General features: G+C 39.7%; 1 protein-coding gene across 8 annotated transcripts in view; it reads right to left on the reverse strand.

The window, feature by feature from the left end:
- Positions 1-23,147, reverse strand: part of LOC136676343 (R3H domain-containing protein 1-like) — a 90,288-nt gene that overhangs the window by 10,346 nt on the left and 56,795 nt on the right. For 6 of the 8 annotated variants that reach the window (XM_066653278.1, XM_066653274.1, XM_066653276.1 and 3 more), the window contains 8 exons: positions 21,182-21,463; positions 19,869-20,011; positions 17,312-17,395; positions 8,983-9,225; positions 8,585-8,699; positions 1,356-1,513; positions 1,023-1,174; positions 310-416 (listed from right to left, as the gene is read on the reverse strand). In XM_066653278.1, the coding sequence (XP_066509375.1) occupies positions 310-416; positions 1,023-1,174; positions 1,356-1,513; positions 8,585-8,699; positions 8,983-9,225; positions 17,312-17,395; positions 19,869-20,011; positions 21,182-21,463 (1,284 nt within the window). The remainder of the gene's footprint in view (positions 1-309; positions 417-1,022; positions 1,175-1,355; positions 1,514-8,584; positions 8,700-8,982; positions 9,226-17,311; positions 17,396-19,868; positions 20,012-21,181; positions 21,464-23,147) is intronic. The other 2 variants (XM_066653279.1, XM_066653281.1) reach the window with 2 other exon arrangements.

Here is a 23,147-nt window from a genome sequence, read left to right on the forward strand (position 1 = left end):
ATTACATTTTCATGCATAGCCCTGGAAGGCAACACAAAATGCAGCATTCATAACAACTGCTTACCGAAGCACCTAGCATCGGTCTGCACACACCTCCCTTAAAAAACATGGCTAAAGCCCTTATGATGAGAATTTAAGTGCAGAAAATTGCCTGAAGGACATTTTCACTCTTCCAAGTAGCTGCTATTTAAACAGTTTGCTGATTATGGCCTTTTTGTGTGTAATCCCCAGTGGTACTACAGCATGATTTTTTTTTTTTTTTTTTTATTGTTTCACTGGCCGCAACATGGGAATTGGTTCAGAAACTACCTGTACACTGGTGACCTGGGACTGGCTGAGAGCTGCAGGGAGAGGAGGCCGCCCTCGGGAACTGCATCTGTTCCGAACACGGTGGAGGCAGAAAACCAACAGTGGAGCTATAACACAAACACATACATGGAAAAATCAATACCAGCGAATAGCACAGGGGGCTTCTGACCTTCTGCAGTAATACATGCTTTCTTGAAAAATGAGCATGTGCTATGAAAGCTACTGTGTTTTAAGAGAATCAACCAATTTTTTTAACAAGTTTGCCCCAGTTAATATCAGACATTTCTTAAGAAAATACAGCACAATCAAAGGACCATTTTTATTTGAATTATAAATGCAATACAGCTTAGAGTTTTCTTGAGTGAAAAATCAAGACAAAAACAGCACAATTGGCTTAATCTGGATATATATATCTGTGTATGTGAATGTTTTTAATCTGTCTAAATAAAACACACTTTTATTCTATCATCATACAAATATAAAGGATTGGTTTAAAAAAATGCAAATGCCTTAGAAAATATCAGTAGTCAACTGGCAAAAATAGACTGGTATATTTGTTGAATCAAAATCAAATTACCCTATTTTTAGTGTTGTCATTAAAAAGAAAAAAGGCTACTTAAAAAAAAAAAAAAAAAGAAGTGCCTGAAGGTCTGTATGAAAATGTACAAACCTTAAGGAAGGGTACTGGAACTGACTGAGTATGAGTGCGGTACCTCACAGTAGAATGCTGCCCTGGGGGCATAACACTGTAGTAGACCTGCATGCTGGCAGAGGGAAGTGGCGTCTGATTGGTCTGTCCCTGCAGGACAATCTGCTGTTGATAGGCCGGCTGAGGAACACTCTGAGAACCCTGCGGCACAGACACCTGGACACACACACATACACACACCAAATCTATATCACTCTACCCCCGCCAACACAATCTCACTAGGAATAATTATGGGAGCTTTTTTTCAGACTTCAATTGCCATCAGTTGTCAGTTCAGAACAGGTAAAATAGATCACAAGAAAACAAAATTGATTTTCAAGACAATAAATGTACTCACTTGATATGGCGGGATGGCTGGGTACTGCACCATGACACTCTGAACCTGATTGGCCATCCCAGTCTGGCTGCCGACCAGTGATTGGCTCTGAGGCTGCTGCACTCCTACCATGCCCTGGTAGCTGAGTGGTGGTTGACTGGGCATGACAGCCTGATAACCTGGAAAGCACAGACAAATATATAAGATTAAAACTCTCAATAAAACAACAAAAAACACAAACATAGGTAAAGGGTTGTTGTACTTTGTACTCGAGTTCTTAATATATTCTGTATTTTTTACTTTTAAATCATTTATCTGGTCTCAGGATATCTGTAAGACTGAAACATTAGAACCTTCAACCATTTCGAAGTCTACAATTAGCTTTCACATTACACATCCAATCCAGACTCACTGTTAAACTTACTAGGGCTGGGTATGACCATTCATCAGAATGCTCTGCTCTGTATACATCACACTGCAGGCTTTTCTTGTGTGTTGGCCATTTTTTTTATTGAAAAAACAAAAACATTCTTGTCAAATCTTGCAAAACATATCCTCAAGAAGTAGGTCATGTAATTCAGTGGTATTACACGGAATGGTCTGCACTAAATCCAAACAGTACTAATCACCTGTTATGAAACCAGCAGCTATTCAGTGTTCATTAAATGTTTAAGACATCCATTATACGCTGGAAATGCAGATATGTCATGGGTCATAATAACTGTTAATCATCTAAGTGACAGGATTACACTTTGACGAAGTTTCATGATTATCACTTGTCACCTTGGAACTACCCGGAGAATATTACATTTTTTGAAAAATATGAAATATTATTATAATATTAAAATGTATTACTTAATACAGTTTCAAAAATGAAAACTCATAGAATCACCACCTATCAATGCTCAGTGCATTTTTATTTCTTCACTCTAACTCTCCTCTAGCTGCTTGTGCTTGGTGGAGTCCATGTCAAGGTCAGTGAGTGGGGTGTTTAAGGTGGCAGAAAGCAGACAGCTGTTTTCAGCAAGTTCAACATTCGCTTTCCTGTCTGACTGACTCCTTTGTATCAGCCGGCTGCAATCAATTCACCAGCAAGAGAGAGAGAGAGAGAGCGAGAGAGAGACTCAAAAAAACAAACTCAGACAGGGAGGGGAAAAAAATGATAAGAAGAAGGAGAAAGCGGTCATAGGAAAAAGAAAGAAATGAGCTGACCTACAGAGAAAGCAGTAGATACAGAAGAGAGAGAGAGCTATTTTTACTTTGTCTCTCAGGACACACGTTGAGAGAATAAAAGTGTCTATTCAGTGCAATAAGCCCCCCACACACATGCATGAGTTCACACCAACAAACAGACACACCGTATGAAAATGGGAGTCTTTTAGTGACATTATGGACAAGGTGCACGCTCTGTTTTACAGCAGCTAAGGGTTGAGAAGCACCCAACAAAGACAAGTGTGTGGTCTTGAAATTCTAATCACTGTTGTATCTATTGACTTTCAGAGTGGTTTCTTTTCACCTCACTTTGTTTCTTTTCTTCTAGTTCTAAACAGTTACCCAGTCTATAGTCAACCCTGTCTGGCTCCTACTCAATGTGTCCATGAAAAGTTTTGCATAGTATTAATTAATTTCCGTTTGTTACTATAAATGTACTGCAGCAATAGTATGTTTTATAGGAAGATTCAGCGATTTTAAAACAAGTCTACACTTAAAGGTTTATATAATGGTGTAACATCTGTTTATTGCATGGTTAGATTGTTAATACCTTGAAGTACATTAATAGTCATTTTTAAGGAAGAAAGGGCAACAGTGAACTTTTATTTTCTAATACTGAAAGTGTCTAAACGTACAGGAAAACATGGTGCTTAAACAGTTAAACTGAAATGTATGTTGTGCATACAGTCTTAATATCGACTGATGAAGAAGACAAAGTAAGGTCAGTATTATGCAAGATCTGAGGTTTAACAGTATAGATGGATGTGGGCTCATTCTTTGGCAAATAACAGGTCACTTACCTTTTCTATCCGTGCTATGAATGAATATGAATGACTTTTGTGTTTGAAACCTAATTAATAACCAGTAAACACCTTGTAAACCTTTTATAAATCATTTATGAGTAGTTTTATTCAAAAGCGGCATCTTTTAACATTGCAGGTGTAGTTATGTTCTTTGAAAGGTATACTGGCTTTACATTATGGCTTGGCTGAGCAAATCATGTCATAAGCACTGCAATTAAGTTAAAGTTAAGACTAGCTGGTTTGCTTTTACTGCTGTGCAAAGAAATTTTCAAAATCCCAAATGCACAGTGTAGAGTAAATAATGTTTTCTATACTCAGGCATTGTGTTGTATGTACAGGTGTAAAATTTCCAGCCAAATAAGGTTTTATATCTGCTTGTCGAACTAACGCTCAGAGTGTAGCAGGTTATGTTCACAATATGTGAAGTGCCCTATTTAGGGAGTATGGTGCCATTTGGTACACTACTCAAGCCTCTCCTTGTTATTTTTTCTTGCCATGTTGCCCGTGCTGGCCAAGGACCACCATACTTAGCACTGATTGGATATGTATCTGATCAAAGGACCACGTTCAAAAACATCTGATTAGACATGTCCACAAAACTCTTTGCATTACTTGGCAAGATGAATGTAGCACAAAGAACAAATAACAGTCAGAGGTCAGGATCAGCAGCAGAGAAGTGAGGGGTGGGAAAAGAGACCGGTTCACTGTGAGAATCTTACGGCCTCTCAGACAGTGCCACGGCCCCGCATCCTACCACCCAGAAAACATCTCACACACCTCAACCATCACATACACACGCTGACTAGTCAAAACACTGGACATCATACATTTCCATTTATGACATTTTTGATTTTTCTTCTTATCCAGAGCAACGTAAGCGTTGTGTCTTGCCTAAGGACCCATAGTGGTATAGTGTGGTACTCTTTGTCCAGGCTGGAAATCAAATCTTAATCTTGTGTTTAGAAGGTAGTGCTGTTACACTACAATCAACCACATGCTCTTATCCCCCATCTTATGCATCATTAGAGGCAACTTTAATACCATAAAATGTTCAAATAAATTTCAAAATTAATTGATGGTGTACCAGTACATCTATTAAGCAATAAAGTATTAAATGTATAAACCTATTAGTGACATGTAGGCTTTTGAAAATGCCCACAACTCTTACTGTATCTACCACTGTAAAATAATCATAACCAGAGCTGCTAGCGGCTATCTGCGGGTTCAAGCACTAACTGGCTTAATATGGCAGTCAAGTCAAATCTGACAACTCCTGTAGTATGAATTGATCGGGAGAGGATGTATTGGCATTTGTGGCTATGGCAAAATTGTTAGACATTGAGCCAAGTAGGTATGTGCAGTGTCAGATTATTTGTAATAGGTGCTTGTGTTTGTGACTTGTGTTCTACAGTCTCTGAGGTGTGTTTGTTTCTGAGTGATGTGTGTGATGTAAGAGGGTCTTTGTGTGAGGTATATAATGTGTGAGCAGTGCTTACTATAAACTTGAATATTACAGGTGTTGGTCATAAAATTAGAATATCATGAAAAAGTTGATTTCCGTAATTCTATTCAAAGTGTTAAACTTGCATATTATACTCATTCATTACTCACAGACTGATATATGTCAAGTGTTGATTTCTTTTAATTTGATGATTATAAATGACAATTTATAATTTGAATTTTGTGAAAAGGTTCAATATTGAAGACAACTGGTGCGACACTCTAATCAGTGAATTAACTCAAAACACCTGCAAAGGCCTTTAAATGGTCTCAGTCTAGTTCTGTAGGCTCCACAATCATGGGGAAGACTGCTGAGTTGACAGTTGTCCAAAAGACGACCATTGACACCTTACACCAGCAGAGCAAGACACAAATGGTCATGCTGGCTGTTCACAGAGCTCTGTGTCCAAGCACATTAATAGAGAGGAGAAGGGAAGGAAAAGATGTGGTAGAGGATTGTTAAATAAAACCCATTCAAAAATGTCAGGGAGATTCTCAAAGACTGGACTGCAGCTGGAGTCAGCGCTTCAAGAACCACCACGCACAGATGTATGCAAGACATGGGTTTCAGCGTCGCATTCCTTGTGTGAACCCAGTCTTGAACAAGAGACAGCATCAGAAGCGTGTGGCTTGGGCCAGTGTAAAGTTTCCACAGGTAGTGATGGTTTGGGTTGCCATGTCATCTGCTCGAGTTGGTCCAATGTGTTTTCTGAGGGCCAAGATCAATGCAGCCGTCTACCAGGATGTTTTAGGGCATTTCATGCTTCCTGCTCTGACCAACTTTATGGAGATGCAGGTTTCATTTTCCAACAGGACTTGGGACTTGCACACAGTGCCAAAGCTACCAGTAACTGGTTTAAGGACCATGGTCTCACTGTTCTTAATTGGCCAACAAACACGCCTGACCTTAACCCCATTGAAAATCTACAGTGTATTGTGAAGAGTAAGATGCAATACGCCAGACTCAACAATGCAGAAGAGCTGAAGGCCACTATCAGAGCAACCTGTGCTCTGGACAGGCCACTATAGAGTAGTTATATATAAATCTAAAATATTTAAATGCAGGTGGGCATTTAAATGCAGGAGGCGGTGTAGGGGAGGAGGTTGCCTCGCACTACAGCCAATCAGAGTGCAGCTCTTGCCTTTTAACATGTCAGGCATTAAATGGGACACTGTACTCTGTGAGAAACAAGTGTAAACATCAGAAACTCAGTACATCAGAATAAAACATACAATAACAAAGGGTATTTTCTGACTGGTGAGGGTAAATGGCCACTTGAAGAGGTATAGAAGACTTTATAATTTTTAATTATGATAAATATTCATATTCATATAGTATGACCATTAACCTTTGCAGGTGAATAGGATCTTAACCTCCATATAGATCAACAAAACAATATTTAGTTTTGTAGTTCTATCTGGTGGTGAAAGAATTTACTACTGTAACATAGTGTTGCTAAGCAGTTACAGTCTTTCATGTTAGAACTTTTTAAGGGAGTACTACTCTATGGATATTTTCCTAACATGGACATATGTGGTATCAGTGGAAGCTTAAAGACCTGGCCTATAATAATTATCAATAAAATGTTGAACTTTCATCACTATGTGGCTTACAGGCCCCTCTAAATAAGAGAGATCCAGCATGAATTCTAGAAATCACAAATGCACCTATAACTCAAAAACGCTTTCCCCAAAAATTTCAAAACTGCACATGCTTGATCAGTATGAGGATCATATGACATGATTAAATTGGGGTGCCACTGCAATCCTAGATGGCGCTATAACACAAAAAAGCTAATTTAATCAGTTATTGTTAATTGTTGCGCCCCCTTTTGGTGGATTGAAGTCATATTGTATATGCTTCTTCATAGTAAGGCCCTACATACGTATGTCAAATTTAGTCTTGATTGGGCTTAATTTGTTTGAGTTACAGCTGAAAGAATGTTTAAAGCTCCACACACTTCGATTTATTGATTTATTACAACAAAAGTTTGTCCAAATGTTGAACTTTTTTTGATAATTATTGACCTACAGGCTCTGCAGATTCTAACAAGGTCAATTATTTGGGAATAGAGCAAAATTCCACGGACTAGTTTGAAAAAGTTCAATTTTAAACAACTGGCGATTGAGAAAATACAATGCATTTTTTGACAACATTTGCAACTATAAAGTTGTGAGGCCCTCTGCAGAGTATACAGAGAAGTAAACTGCGTGTCGATACGCTTAATTTTCGCTGAGAAATATCATATTTTCTTGATATAGTGCCCCCTAGTGGCTATCGTTACGAACATTTTTATGCACTTAGGAAGTGCTCCCAGGAAACATACCAGTCAAGTCCCATGATGATTGGACCTTGTTAAGGTAGTCAAACAGGTGCTGACATCTGATTGGCCGAATCTAATTGTCCTTAATTTTCCACTTATAGCCTTGAACACAGAAGCAGCATGCCAAACAGCGGTCCGATCCGCCTTGCGGATGCTGAGATATAAACTTGTAGCATTTACAGCGCCCCCTATATGAATATTGGCTGCTCATTTGACATGCTACCTCAGAATCATATCTGGAATTAGAATATGAAATTTGAACACATTGGAGTAAGGTATGAAATTGTTATAAATTTGTAAGTAAAACATACAATAAGCCGAAGAGGTTCATTTGCATATGGCGGCCATATTGAATCGAAATTTAAACTTTAAGTCTGAAGGTTATTAACCTTCAGACTTCTGCGAACATTTTGGCACCAAGCTCAAGAGAATTGGATAAAAATCCCCGGACTAGTTCGCAAAAGTAGGTTTTGCAAATTATGCAAATTAGCGTGATAATAACCTTGGAAAAGTGAAATTTTGACTAACCCGTTTTTGATTTGTCAGGACCCAAAGAATCAGTGGAAAAAAAGATTTTGTCTCTACGCCTCACGGTGTAGGAGATATGAACCTAAACGCGTTTCACTTCGCTCTAGCGCCACCATTAGGCCAATCAGTGTAGTTTTTGTCCTCTGAGATGCACACAAACTACATCTACCCTCCAAGTGGGGAGTCTGTACAACCTACGGTCTCTTCCGCACAATGACTTTTACAGGAGAAAAAGAATAATAAGAAAAACCCTAACAAAAACAATAGCACTGAGTGCTTGAACCCTAATAACCAAACTGGTTAATTTCTCTAAATTAAAACAGCACATACCTGTAATATTCATTTAAGAATTAAAATAATCTGCCATCAGAAATAAAGAAAAAATTCATAACTGCAACTTCATTTTATTGCTTGCACAATGCACATAGTGAATGTAAATCTACCTCTCTGAATGTAAACAATATGTATGTATGTATCTTTACACTTATATAGCGCCTTTCTAGACACCCAAGGACGCTTTACAATCCACACTGCTCAGAACGCTCAATCCACAGACACACACACTGGTGAGAAGCGGCAGCCAAACGCGCACAGCGTACTCTAGACCAGGAACGACCGTCCACCTGGAGGACTGCATCAGGCACTAGGGTTTAACCCAGGGCAGAGCGCCAATCCATATCTGGGCTCACACACACAGACATTCATTCACACACCAGGACAGTTATTAGAGAAGCCAATTCACCTACCCTCCATGTTTTTGGACTGTGGGAGGAAACCGGAGACCCCGGAGGAAACCCACCCACCGCCGACACATTCATAAACATACCCCATAAGCAGTCAGTCTGGGGTGGGTGGGTGGGGGAGAGAGAGAGTGAGTTAGTACCTGGTTGTTGTGGTGGTACAGGTTGGCTCTGAGTGCTGTAGTGTACTGGTGTAACAGGTCTGTAGTGCTGGTTAGAGTGGGAATATTGACCAGGAGCACAGTAGCACGCAGGCATCTGGAAAACAGACAGACACATGATTAGAAAATGTCTAAAATGTTTTATTTATTTCTTTTATTCATAAATAAATAAAATGTTTCATGGGGTTTAATCGACAAAAATACCAGGGATGCAACAATTCTTTAATAAATTTTTCACAAATTCCACTGTGTATTATCTTTTAATTTATTTGACAGTAGTGTTAAAAATAAATACGTAAAATTAACAATATGCTTATTTAGTGATTGGGTTTAGTTTATATAAATCTATGCTTGGGGATAAAAAGGTTTGCATGGTATACCTGCTGCACAGGCTGCTGTATGTATCCTTGCTGCTGGATGATAGGCTGGTTGACTGGGGTCAGTGGTGGATATGCAGGACCAGAGACAGGCTGGCCTGGGTGGGGGATCATGTAGCCAGATGGCGGGTTCTGGAGCACCATAGAATGTGGAAAGAGGCCCGATTGGGTCTCCGAGACCTCACCAGAGGCCTGCCGAACCAGACTCATCTGACTAAACTGGCTCCCTAAGCTGTCCTGCTGCTGCTGTAACAAATAAATACAACTGTCAGCAACTAGACCCAATTTTCCATAAACATACCATAAAAACATTTTAAAGATGTACAGTGATGTAAAATCCACATGAGTATTTCAAACAGATATGTCAATGTACACTGCACTGTCAAATTTCTGCAGACACTAGGGATGTCATGATACCAGAAATGTATAAGTTGGTACCAATACCATTAAAATTCCACGATTCTCAATATTATGACAAAAAATAAACCAATGAAACAAATGCATGTCTACATAAATGCCTTTATCTAAAAATTATTCTCGCTTTTTTTTTATAAAAAAAAATAGAAAGAAAAGTGTAATTTATTTTTCATGTATTTGGTTTAGTGTTGTTTCTAACACAGTACTCTACCACTTTAATTGCCAGACATGTTGGAAGGTGGGCGCTTCACTCTGATTAGCTGTTAAGCAAGGCAACCTCCCTCAGACCCCTCCTGTATTTTAAATGGTCGCAGCAGGAGAGAGGCAGCTAGTGAAAGAAATCTAAGCTTTGAAAACCTTTACTGCGTTGATGTTTGTTTGTTGAGCTTGTGGCTGCCAAATTAAACGGAGTGGTCTCTTGTGCTGCATGAGTCCACATTGAAACCACATGCTCTCTGCTGAAGTACGGGGTCTGTGTTTGTCCCTCAACTTTGGTTACGCATCACCATAACTTGGCCCATGTTTAATCTACAGACTTGACTCAAGTGTCTTTGAAACACAGCTACACAGGCATCATATTTTATTATTTTTTAAAATTTATTGTACTTTTTGTAACCCTATTGCCAGTACTCTTTACACAAACATGAGGATCACTAACTAACATTTGACGGAAAGTCACAAATTTGGTCTAGTTTTAAAGGGAACAGCATAAGGTAGGTGCTGGTATGCTTTGTGAGAGAGTCGCTTCTGGGCCTTTTAGGCTTTGCGACGCAGCACTTTTGTTTGGTTGTCACACTCGAATGCTAATTATTTCCATATGTAACTTTTTTTTTCCCCAACCAGTCATCATGGACCTGTTGCTTCTCCTGCCAACGCCATTCCTTGTGTTGTTGTTTTAGCTTTCTTGGCTTATTTGCGTGTAGGCTTATTATGGTGACCATGAGTGGTCGGAGAGATCTGAGACGTGTTCGGTACCGTAGGAAACAAGAACCATATCGTTTTCAGAATTTTGGTATTAATTTGTTACCGAAGCATCAATTCTTGTGACATCTCTAGTAGACACCCGCTCGCCCAGTGTTTCATTAGAAATGTAGAGTTATGTATAGTGTTGCACCAATACTATATTGGTATGAGCACTGAAACGGGCACTTAAACACAGTATATGAAAAGGCCCACTACTTACTATTCCCTACATGTAGTACACAGGGTACTTTTTGGGACACACCCCATGAAGCAGATACTGACGCACATGTGCGCTGTTAGATGCAGCTTGAATTTAAAGTTGGGACAGATTTAAAAAAAAAAAAAAGGAATTTCTAGGAATTACTAGGAATTTCACACCAAACAATTTATTTATTTATTTATTTATTTACATATATTTTTTTTAAAATGGAGACTGGAAAAATCTCTCTCACATGCACTACACTACACGACTCCAAACTCGCAACCTAAACATGCAACTCGAATTTCCTTGGAGACATACGTACAACTCACTGTGGTTATTGTTTGCGCTGCTATTTGTGTAAAACCACAAAGAAAAAAAACCCTGTAAAAATCTCTTTGGGTCATGGATAGGAAAACATTGTGGTCTCTACACACTGCAACAGGAGATGGAAATTAGTACAATAACATAGTTGCAGCTATGTTCCACCGTAAATGGTTCAGAAACTGTGGTAGCCATAGTACGTGCCACAGTGTGCCATCATTTAAGGTGGAATGGAAAATCAGAAGGAATACAGTTGGAATAAAGTCTGTACCAGTGGGTTGCGTGGCTCACTTTGTTCTCCTACAGGTAATACTCATTATTTGGGGACATGTGCACTATGTAATTTCCATTATCTATAGTTATCTATAGTTTTACCGTTTAATCCGTACTCCACTGTGCTCCACTGCACAAGCCTATGTTTACTTTCCAGGCTCTGTTCTATTTGGTTGTTGAAAGGACTTGTTCAGCCTTGGGTTGATGAAGAGTTTACACTATGGGACTACGCCTAAAGTCAGGTCCAAAAATCAAATATTTCATATGCTGTGACCAGAGGCGATTGCTCTAAGACTGCAAGGGAAGCTCAGCTTCCCCTAAAATGTCAAAAAATAAGTGATCAAATATATACTGTTGTGTGTACATGTCATTGAATAAATATGCACTACAACGCGCTCAACTTTTGTTCAGAATCAGCTTCTTATCACTGTTAAAGACGCAGCTTTCCTCTCAATCATTCCTGCAGCTTCACATTGATTTAAACAGCGCGGACACTGAGCGTCCACAGAGTTCAATAGCGAAGCGAGACGAGTCATTGGATAAATGCTGGGCTTTGTCCCTCCCATCGGACACTCTGCGTCTCTGGGGGTCTATGGGGCAGTGTGCTGACCTCGGCTGGCCTGGACGCTCAGCTTCTGCATGATGATTGGATGATTTTTCTAAGGCTGAATCCCTTTTTGATTAACAGCGAAGTGAGCAAATCAGCGATCCTTTGGTGTAAAGATCTGTGGGAGCACAGGCAGACACTTCACATGGGCCAAGGCCGTTTGAGCAGCCTATCTCTGCTGGCCATTGAGAGGACACTAGTCAAGTCCCTGGAAAAGACGCCTTGTTGGTACAACAGGGTCACAGATCATTTTCTTGAAAAGGAACGGAGGGTAGAATTTATGTATAAATATACCGACACGTTTTATGATGTAGGCCGAAATTGAGCTTCCCCTCCTTGAAAGACCAGCATCCTCCACTGGCTGTGATTGGTCTGAAACGTGATTTCAAGGCAAAAAAAAAAATAAAAAATTAATCAGGCTACAAGTTTTGTAGTGTAACCCCAGCTTAAGGCATGCCAAAGCACACTAACTTCATTCAAGCAACCACATAGAAGCACACTAACAAGTACACGCTAACATATATATATGTTATATATAAATATCCTCATAACAGTGTAAAAAGCTGTTCAGTCAGGCTTAGTAAATTTATGCTTTCCTACTTGTACTTGTTACTGCACTGCGTAAATGGTATTTTTTTTGGCTCTGAAATAAAATGGTAAATATGAATAAAGCAATTAATAAAGTTAATACAGTAAATATTGTTCAGTCAAGCTTATTACATCTTATTAGTGATACAGAACACTGCTTTAACAAAATAAAATCTTTAACCTATAAATATCTGGATTTATAGGGACCTGTCTAGTAAGTGGTGTCAGTACTCTGTATCGGCAGATACTTGAACATGAAATATCGGTATCGGAAGGGGAAAAAGTGGTAGTGGTGCATCCATAGATATGTATAGGAAGTTTGTTTTACACTACAGAGATTATACAAGATGTGTGCGCACAAGTGAAAATTTGCATCCCTGAACCATATAATTTAATTCTTGTGTGAATAGCAATTATATTTGCTACCTCCTTTACTTGAATACATTTTCAAGATGAATAAAATACATAATATTATTACTGTATTTTGCAGGTACCACACACTACAGGATGGTTTCCCAGACAGGGATTAAGCCTAGTCCTGAACTATACAGCATGCTGAATTGTGATTTTTCTATTGAAAAAGGGCTAAATCCCTTAGCAGCCTAACTCTGTTTAGCCCAAGGGTAAAGGGTAATGTCTCAATTCTTGATTGAGAAAGAGTATGGTGGAGGGTAGCTCCATATACACCTTAAAATGGAGATTTTTCAGGGGCACACTTCAAATGCAGGGCTATGAATGCCCTGTAAATCACCAGCAAGATGGCAGTGCAAGTGACAAAAGAAAGCCACAAATATAAATATTTCCTTTTATAAACTATGATAACCATTGTATTATGTTAGATTGATGTAGTTTCAGCACATTGTGTCCCTTTACCTCATAACAAGCATAAAATAGCGCTAGTAGTATGACGATATCTCTGAATTTCCAGTTTCACCTTAAATGCTGTGTGCAAGATACATCTTCCGGATGCACTGGGACTCACCCAGTGACCCTAGGTAACATCACTGATGAAGTTTCGAGTCTTTCTACATCAGACACCTTCACACAGACTTTGCCGGCTGCTGACACTTTCTGGTCCCTGGAGTCTTTGTAGGGAAGGACTGAAGGACTTCTCGTGCGTGCCACCATGAGTTCTTCAGTGATACCACTGAATGGGAGCTATAAGGTGTGTGCTGGTGCTGTAAAGGGCTGCACTACTGAGGCTGTGGGGGAGGCCCAACCATTTACAGAGAAATTTAGTGATTTTGCTACAGGGACTCCACTGTTGACACTGCTCCCATTACTCTGAGTAAACCAGCAGAGGCCACAGAACACGTGGTATGATGGAGTGCTGGTAGACCCATGCCTTGAATCTGCCCGGCAGGCCTGACTTGTTGACCTTGGTGAGCCAACTTTCCAACCCTTTGCTGGACTTCTGAATGGCGGCGGTGTCTTTCAGAGATGCACTGAGATCACTGACTGCTCACTGACGGAAGGGATGGCTGTTCCAGCCAAGGAGAAACACAATTTGTCAACCACTTTCCCCCTTTTTAGCACCAAGGATCTCGATGTGGTAAGGTTGAAGCTCATCCTGGCCCAGTTGACAAGTTGCATAATAATCCAGGATCAGGTTCACACCGGTGGTCATGGTGAAAGGAAAGAAAGAACTTCCTCTGCTGAGCAGGCGAGCCAGCCTATACGTTTTTTTGTGAAGCCGAAGGTATTAGCAATGAAAGCAGCACATTTTCTATCCCCCTCTCTCTTCCCCTTCTTCTATGCCACTCTGCTCTTCGAAGGATTACCAATCTTCTTCAAAGTCAGCTAGGGCTTGCTTTCCTCCTCTGTAGAACATTTGTATCATTTTTGAGGGGGCAGAGCTCTTGCCTCAGCTGCTGTTTTTTGTTGGCTCTGTGGGTCATGGTGTAAGTAGGATTTGCGTTTTATTTCTTGACTGAAGAATCTTTCTACCATGAATCCACCGATGATGGCAGTCATCATATGAAGTCGGTGGTCTGTATCTCCTTTTGCTGTAGCTTGGATGATGTTTATCACATCTCTGATATCTTGATCCGTTGTAGTTGGTGAACTATTCTGCTGGGATTAGGGGACTGTGGTGCAGGGAGGGACTGGGCTCTGTGGGTGTCTCCTGGCTGGGCTCCTCATGCATTTCACCAGGCTCAAGGCCTGTGTGCTGCACCTCCTTCTCCATACATTTCACTCAGGCCTGATGAACTTTAAGGCCTTGTACATTCTTGCAAAGCTTGCTGCAGATACATCTCAGTCATTTAGTTAGCCTGGGTCAATGCATTTGATCTGTCCAGATGTAGATCTTATCCTCATCCCTCCCTCTTGAGACCCCTTGGGGGTATTTTTTCGAGGACTGTTCTGTAGCTTGGTTAGGGTTCTCTCTCACAAGTAAGTGGTGACTACGCCAGACTTCACTGTGCAAGATACATCTCCCAGATGCATCATCAGTGATGTAAACTAGGGTCACTGTGTGCTTTGGGTCTTTCAACATCAGACACCCTTGCCCATGCAACACAGATAAGGTTGATCAGACCCCAGCTTGCGTCCCAGCAGAAGCAGTTACATTCTAGAGACTTTGGCTACTGCAGCATTGAAGGTGAATCTGGAAGTTTAAAAAAAAAGCCACCAAATAAGCTGCAGAATACAGCTTCATATCACAGAGAATTAGGAGTGGATAATAACATAGGTTTGTGGAACGCTTTTGAAGGCATGGCGCCATTAAGTTAACTATGTTAAAGTCCAGAATTCTGATACTGCTGCAGACCTGCAGCATAGCACTGCATAAGTGCTAGTCTTTTTTTCTTTTTGTCTGTGTTCTGATGCATCAACACAGTGACCCTGAAATGAATCAAGCAGAAAATATGATGTTCTTGGCACTTGAACGTTTGTTCCATTTCATAGGCAAAGATTTTAACCACTACACCTTGTAACTCAGTTCCAAGAGGCAAGATAACACTCGAAAGCAAGAACTAGGGGTAAGATTATGAAATGAAATTCACCCAAGTATAGAGTCCAGGACTAATCCCTGTCTGGTTAATCAGCCTGAAATAATTAAATCTAAATCTGAACGACTTGCTAACCCTAACAGCTGCTGACAGGGTATAGCCGGATTGACTCTGCAAGCATTCATTCGATCAGTTCTGAACATGAATTGGGCAAATCCTCATTGACAACCATTTCAAAACCAGTCTCAATTAGAACACATCTGGGGTAAGAGGGGAATGTAAAAGCAGGCCAGCACTATAAGGACTTAGGTTTACTGGTGCATCAAAGCCTGGGCTGTCCTCCACCATCAGCAGCTACTTGCCATACTCCTGAGATTCTATACATAGATGGATTTTTACAGCATCTGGTGCTTCATTAATTTTTGATATAGTGTGAGGATGTTACTGATAGAAAGGGTGCTCTATTTGTTAAAAACATGTCAAAGAACCATATGATTTATGCTATTGGGTAGGGGGACACAGCATGAGAAAGACCCAGGGAAACCTGGAGTGACCCAATTTAGTTATAAACCTCTCCATAGGGAAGCAAACATTAACACCCAGGAGGCCTTCTGCTCTGACCTTTTTTTGAAGGGTCAACTTTACCACTCATTAGCAAGAATGGTCCAAGCTATGTTATAGCAGCCTCAGGGTTTGTGCTGAGTTTGCTTAGAAAATGCATATTTTGGCAGTTTCACTAGTGTTAGAAAGCATTACTTGAGTTAGTGCCAAATCTGGCTTACAGATTGACAACACCATTTAAAGCTAAGCCAAGCTCACCTATCTACTAAAGTGTTATATATTAACAAAACACTAGGATCACATATAAAAGATATTTTAATATCTAGAAATGAAATTAGTCTAACCCAATATTTGACAAAAATGTATACTGAAACATCATATACAGCCAAGCTCACCTATCTACTAAAAGTGTTACATACTAGCAAAACACTAGGGCAAGTTTATGCTTCTGTGTTGACACAACCTGGAGCCTAAGCCATAGCCTTCATGAGTACCCTATGCCTATGTGAGTGTTAATATTTGTGTATGTGTGTCTGTATTGCTCTGCAGTTACACCACCAAAACACTAGGGCTGAATCTCAAGCATCTCCCTCTACACTATTTATTTGGTTTCATAAACTGTGAAGTGCACCAAGGAATAGGGCACTAATTGGAACAGAGCATAGTTTAAAATTAGTGCCAGCAAATAAAGAAATACAAAGCTTTTTTTCCCCCCAGTGTTCTCTGACGTTTAAACTAGGGTTGAGCAGTGTAATGGTAATACCATACATTGCACTAAAAGTGGACAGTATATCAGAATGAGGGTGGAATTTCAAAATGATGTGTGGTTTGTCAAATTTCTTTGTCTAATACCAGTAGAAGGCCAAAGAGATTGTTCATGTGCATTTAAGAGAGCCACAGGGAGGGGAGGCTCTGGGAGCTGACTGACTGGTGATGTCACACTGAAAATGGGCAGGGAAAAAACACAAGCCCAGTAGCCCACAGCAGTTTTGAATTTAGCACTAAATTTGGTATAAAAGACGGAAAGGAAGGAAGCTGAAAACAGAAGATACTTTACTTGACTTTTAAGATTCATATTTCATATGAATTTTAAGGCATCTTATAAAGATGTGCGAGTATTTTATCAACATTACTATATTTTGTCCTAACTCGCCCTTTGTCCTTCTTTTCAATTATTGAGCATTTTACTGTTGAACTAGGAGGATTTGTCAGAAACCAACAGTGTGTTGTTACTCTGTCATGCAGCATATTCCACAGCATATTCTAATGTATGCAGTGATATACAAGATCATAATGATATTATAGCACCCACACCTAGATGTGAAAAAAGGTACACAAATGTGAGACAACGAGAATTAGACATAATGAAAGAAGAAAATTTGAAATCTACAGTGTGTTATTGGACACAGATAGAGAGCCAAAGATGGTATGAGGGAAAGAGACAGGTACCACGGTGTAGTGTTGGTTTAGAGGAACAGGCAGGAGCGGAGAAGGATAAGAAATCGCTGAATACTGCACAGACTGACCACAATTCTGCAGAAAAACAGAAGGGGAAAGAGGGGAAGAGGGAAAGAGAGAGGGATGGAACAGAGGACAGAGAAGAACAATGTCTCAATCACAGTACCTAAGGAGAAAGATTCCAAAGAAACGACATTATAGGAAAGAAAGATACGAGTAAATGAGGACAAGAGCCTGCATATTAAACAATGCAGCGATATCAACCTGCTGTCAAAATAATCAAACTCTCAGACAAAATACTAACAGATTATCAATTGTGCCATTTCAGGAGGGAGGGTATAAATTAAATAAATAAATAAATAAATATATAAGAGGGGCGGCACGGTGGCGCAGCAGGTAGTGTCGCAGTCACACAGCTCCAGGGGCCTGGAGGTTGTGGGTTCTAGTCCCGCTCCGGGTGACTGTCTGTGAGGAGGTGGTGTGTTCTCCCCGTGTCCGCATGGGTTTCCTCCGGGTGCTCCGATTTCCTCCCACAGTCCAAAAACACACGTTGGTAGGTGGATTGGCGACTCAAAAGTGTCCGTAGGTGTGAGTGAATGTGTGTGTGTCTGTGTTGCCCTGTGAACGACTAGCGCCCCCTCCAGGGTGTATTCCCGCCTTGTGCCCAATGATTCCAGGTAGGCTCTGGACCCACGGTGACCCTGAACTGGATAAGCGCTTACAGATAATGAACGAATGAGATAAATATATAAGGACTAATGTATCAATCAATTAAAGAATCAATCAATTTATAAAAAAAGTGGATGGAAGACGAACAACAGAAGAATAATAGAAATAATAGAAATGATAGTAATTAAATTTAGTCAAAACTAACCGGTTTGAGACAATGTTCCATTTGCAATGTCAAACTACTTAAGTGTTCAAATTCATAATTTTCATTGAGTCCACATTAAGCATCAAGAAAGAGCAGAAACCATTTATTAAAAATGAGCCTCAGCTAAATCTTTGGTCATTCATTCCACCATTTACTTTGTCCAAACTCTGATTTCATTGCTTTAAAATATGCTCACATATACTTTCCTAATCATCTTAAGTTCAAGTAAACAGTCTTACACCTTCAGTGCGTTAAGCTGGCATCACTGTCAGGATTCTGCCAGCAGCATTCTGATAGGCTGGCAGTACATCCGTGTACATGCACTTACATTTATCAGTTTGTACTGGCTCTGGTTGGACATAAATCCACCTACACGTCATGCCAATATAGTAGACTGGTGATTGGCCCTTTTGGGAGTCAGTCAATATTATTTTCCTGCAGCAGTAGGCAGTTCTTGGCCATGTTAAATGGTGAAGGATGATAGGCAATGTAAGACTAGGCACAAATTTGTTAGGTGAAAGCTGTAATGAGAATATATAACAGGGAAATAACTACTCAGCTGTTAGGAGAAGTGAGTCCAGCAGATCAGACAATACAGGCAAGACTGTCACACATTTATGAATCACTTGATAATGACAAGGTGATGATCAAGCAGAAAATGTAAACAAAGGCATCTCTGTAAGATTATAAATCAAGCTAAACATACAGGGCATCACAGCAAAACATCTTTAATGATAATGGAAAAAAGAACACTGAATGTTTCTTCTCTATCAATTGCAACAATACAGTTGTTTAATAGAAATTATTCATTTTAAAATTGTTTTTATAAAACCTTTAATGTTTTCTTCCATGGAAAAATCAAGCTAATTCTAACAAAACTCATGAAAAGGTTATTAATCAAACAGTTTAAAATAATCAAATTAGTTTACAGGCACATTGGTGAGTTGCGATCATACGCTAGACCAGTGGTCGCCAAACAGTCGATCGACAGGTCGATCTCCAAGACCATACAAATTGATAGAGATAAAGCACTAATTACACTAATATTTTATGCGGATTATAAATTACAACACAGCGAGAGACACACTATACTCCGGTGTTATGTCAAGTTGTACTACCCTGTGGAAATGTGTGATGACAGTGTACTTTTATATGCCTAAATAATTGGTTGGATATTTGGATAGGTTAAAAGAAGCATATCAGAAAATGCTCCCAACAAAAGTGAAGCGATATACACCACGGCCTAAATCCCCTTAAGAGGGCAAAAAAAAGGTAAAGGTAATAAGTGATAATACATTGATTATAAATGGGTAATTTTTTTAATATTTGATTCAGCATGTACAGTTTTGGAATGCTCAAGCAAATAACAGTAAGCTAAGATTTTATAACGCACCAGGAAAAAATAGGAGATTTCCCCTGAAAGACACATGAAAACAAAAAAACATTTTGGGTCTGAGCATGTGCAGAGCTGTTGTAGGATAGCTATCAATAACACAACATTTGAGAATACCTATTAATTCTTACAGACAGCCTCAGGCACTGCCAATACAGCCAACATTAACAGCTCTGTTAAAAGTAGCCTAAGCCTGGCATTACGCTGGTAGATTTTACATATGTTCAGATTTCAAAATCATCTGTACCTTGTACGTAAAAAGGCCACTGTGCTAGACTAACCTGTGTCAGAATGTGATTTGCTGGTTGATGATGAGGTGGAGGAGGAGGGGGTTGTGCCATGGGCTGCTGGCTCCTCCCCTGTTGTGAAGTCATGGTGTGGTTGTAGACAACAGTGTTGCCATCAGGATTCACAAATGGCTGACCTGCCAATATTAATAAGTATAGTAATAAATACATAGTAATAAATAGCAATAAAAAGTATAGTAATGAAATATTAATTTATTCAAAGCAATACAGAAACATTCCATATGGTGCATGAAAATAACCTTGCTATATCTCTGTAGTAAAGGCCACTTGACGTGTGTCTTGGGTTACCCTTTGGCCTACACATTATACAGTTATCCATTTTCTAACCTGTGAATTAGTTCATTTGTTGTTTCAAGGATCGTGCTACAAACAGACAACCTTAAAATATTGGGAATCGTGAACTCCAAGCCAAAAGATTAGGTCCAGATCCCTGACTTTGCAACTATGCTCATCCCCCCCATACCAACTTATCAGCTAATGATCAAGCACTTTACAAGCTGGGACACGTGTGCTTGAGAAGAGAAAACTGGAAACTGTTAAGGGTAAGGTGTCCCTAGGATTTTATAACCACTGGACTTATGGAGCTTTCCACTGAATGATGCCTACTTGACTCAGCACACCGACATGCTTTTCAGCCCTGGTCTCTTTTCAATTAGCACAGCTCCCAGTCTCTAATGCGAATGGCAGGCTTTGGAAAAGTTTACTTGTGTTCATGTGTAGATTAAAAAAAAGATTTTTTGTATTGAATGTCACCCCAGTTCTCTCAGACAGAAGATATTTATTCCTTGTTGCACGTCTGCCTCTTGCCAGAGTTTTTTGTTGGCTACCATTCTGAGTGTGTGAACATAATAAGACTATGGCATAATTTTATGAGCTGCTGGAGATCTGCATTTTGTGGTTATTGACAAGTCTCTCTGGCAATCGGTGCTCTGCAAGATTTACATATTTTTGCTCATTTGGAACCACATGCGAGCAAGTAGTAAAAAAAGTAACGCTTTTAATTTGCCAAAAATGTAAAAAATAAAATAAAAATAAAATAAGGCCGCAGTAAAAAAAGCTGAGTACACCCCATGGAGTGGAAAAGCACTGTAAATGTAACTGTTAAACTCTGCAGTGTAAGTAATGTTAGCACAAAGCAGATTAAAAAACCAAGATGAAAAACAGTCAAAAGATGCGCAAAAGTCTCCTTGATTTTTGCATGATGTATTATCCCCATAGTTAACGGCCTATGGAAGACCTTAGTCAACACCTCTTTTCCAGGAAGTACTTGGGCAGGTGGTACCCACCTGTGAGCAGGTTTAGCAGCACGCTGCCCGGCGGGATGGCCGTGGCCTCCAGAGGAAGGAGGTAGTAGCTTGTGTTAGCATTGGCACTAGTGCTAGGATTGGTGGTAGAGCTCTGAGGGCCTGGGGCACAGGAGCTGGCTCTTACAGGCCCACCAGGAAGTGGAGCAGCTGGTGCCACAGCCGGGATTCGGCAGGACTGGCTCACCGGTGGGACAGGTAACGACAAGGTGGGAAGAGGGAGTGAGCCAGTAGACGAACCTACACTACTAGAAGAGTCAGAACCTGCGGCAAGAAGTAATGAAGAAAAGAGCGACAGCAGTTTTTTTTTGTTCTTAAAATTGTGTTAAAATGAGTACTGGAAGCTGGAGTAAATGTAGGATGAGGGAATCAACCATGATGGGAAGGGGAAAAAAAAAATTCATAATGCAGTTAGATCCCAACTTTTCATTCACTTTGTGTTTTCCTGATTAACAGAAATCAAGTTTCACTTACAGTTCATTAGGCTACATTCACTCCACAGGTAAAAGTGGCCCAAATCTGTTTCTTCATATGTGACACAGACGTGCCATTTGTGTGGTTGAACAGCAAACATCACACTGAATCTGACTTTAGATCAGATTTGAACACTTTCATATGTGGTACTAAAATCCAATCCATATCTGATCTGTGGCAACACAGTTCTCTCTGAACACTCATATCGGATTTCATGTGACTTTTATGGATGCTGAGAAATGATCTGCGACCCAATGTTTGCAAGAAGTCTGACAAATTTGCGCTTAGAGTGAAAGAAACATTTATAAGCCTGGTCAATGTACTGGTGCATCTCAACAAATTGGTATATAAAAAAGTTAGCTTATTTCAGTAATTCAAAAAAAAAAAGTGAAACTTATAAATCAAATCAAATTTATTTGTATAGCGCTTTTCACAACTGATGTTGTCAGAAAGCAGATTCACAGAATTGCAGTAAGACAAAGATTTGACATGTAAAAAAATAAATAAATAAAATAATAATATAAATAAATAAAATAAAATAAATAAAAATAAAAAAGTAAAAACCCTCATGTGAGCAAGCCAGGGGCGACAGTGGCAAGGTATACGTTATACAAGTTAATTATATATTATACAGCATATATTTATATTCATTACAAACCAAGTGGCCTATTTCAAGCATTTATTCCTTTTAATGTTGATGATTATGGTTTATAGCCAAATTTTGCTATGGTTTATAGCAAAAGTCATTATCTCAGAAAATTAGAGTAATCAACACAGAACACCTCCCAAGGTTTCCTAGGCCTTTAAAAATGGTCTCTTAATCTGGTTCAGTAGGCTACACAATCATGCTGACTGCTGACTTGACAGATGTTCAGAAGTCACTGGCACCCTCCTGCTGTATCCAAGCACATTAATGGAAAGCTGAGTGGAAGGTAAAAGTGTGTTAAAAAAAGTAACACAGACAACCAACTGGTGTTGGTCCACTGTATTATATCAAATCCAAAGTCAGTGCAGCCATCTACAGGGAAATTTTTAGAGCACTTCATGCTTCCCTCTGCTGACAAGCTCTATGGAGATGCAAATTTCTTGGCCAGCAAACTCACCTGACTCAAACCCCATATTGTCAAGAGGAAGATGAGAGGAACCAGACCCAACAATGCAGATGAGCTGAAGGTCGCTATCAAAGCAACCTGGGCTTGCATAACACTCCTCAGCAGTGCCACAGGCTGATTGCCTCCATACTACGCTGCATTGATGCAGTAATTCATGCAAAAGAAGTCTCAACCAAGTATTGAGTGCACATACTTTTCAGAAGGCCAACATTTCCGTATTGAAAATCATTTTTTTTAACTTGGTCATATATAATAGTTTAATTTTTGAGATAATATCATTTGGGTTTTCACTAGCTGCAAGCCATAATCACATTCAGTCTCTGTAACTGCTTATCCAGTTTAGTGTCGCGGTGGGTCTGGAG

Source organism: Hoplias malabaricus, chromosome X2, assembly GCF_029633855.1.
Source record: "Hoplias malabaricus isolate fHopMal1 chromosome X2, fHopMal1.hap1, whole genome shotgun sequence".
In the NCBI taxonomy this organism is placed as follows: domain Eukaryota; kingdom Metazoa; phylum Chordata; class Actinopteri; order Characiformes; family Erythrinidae; genus Hoplias; species Hoplias malabaricus.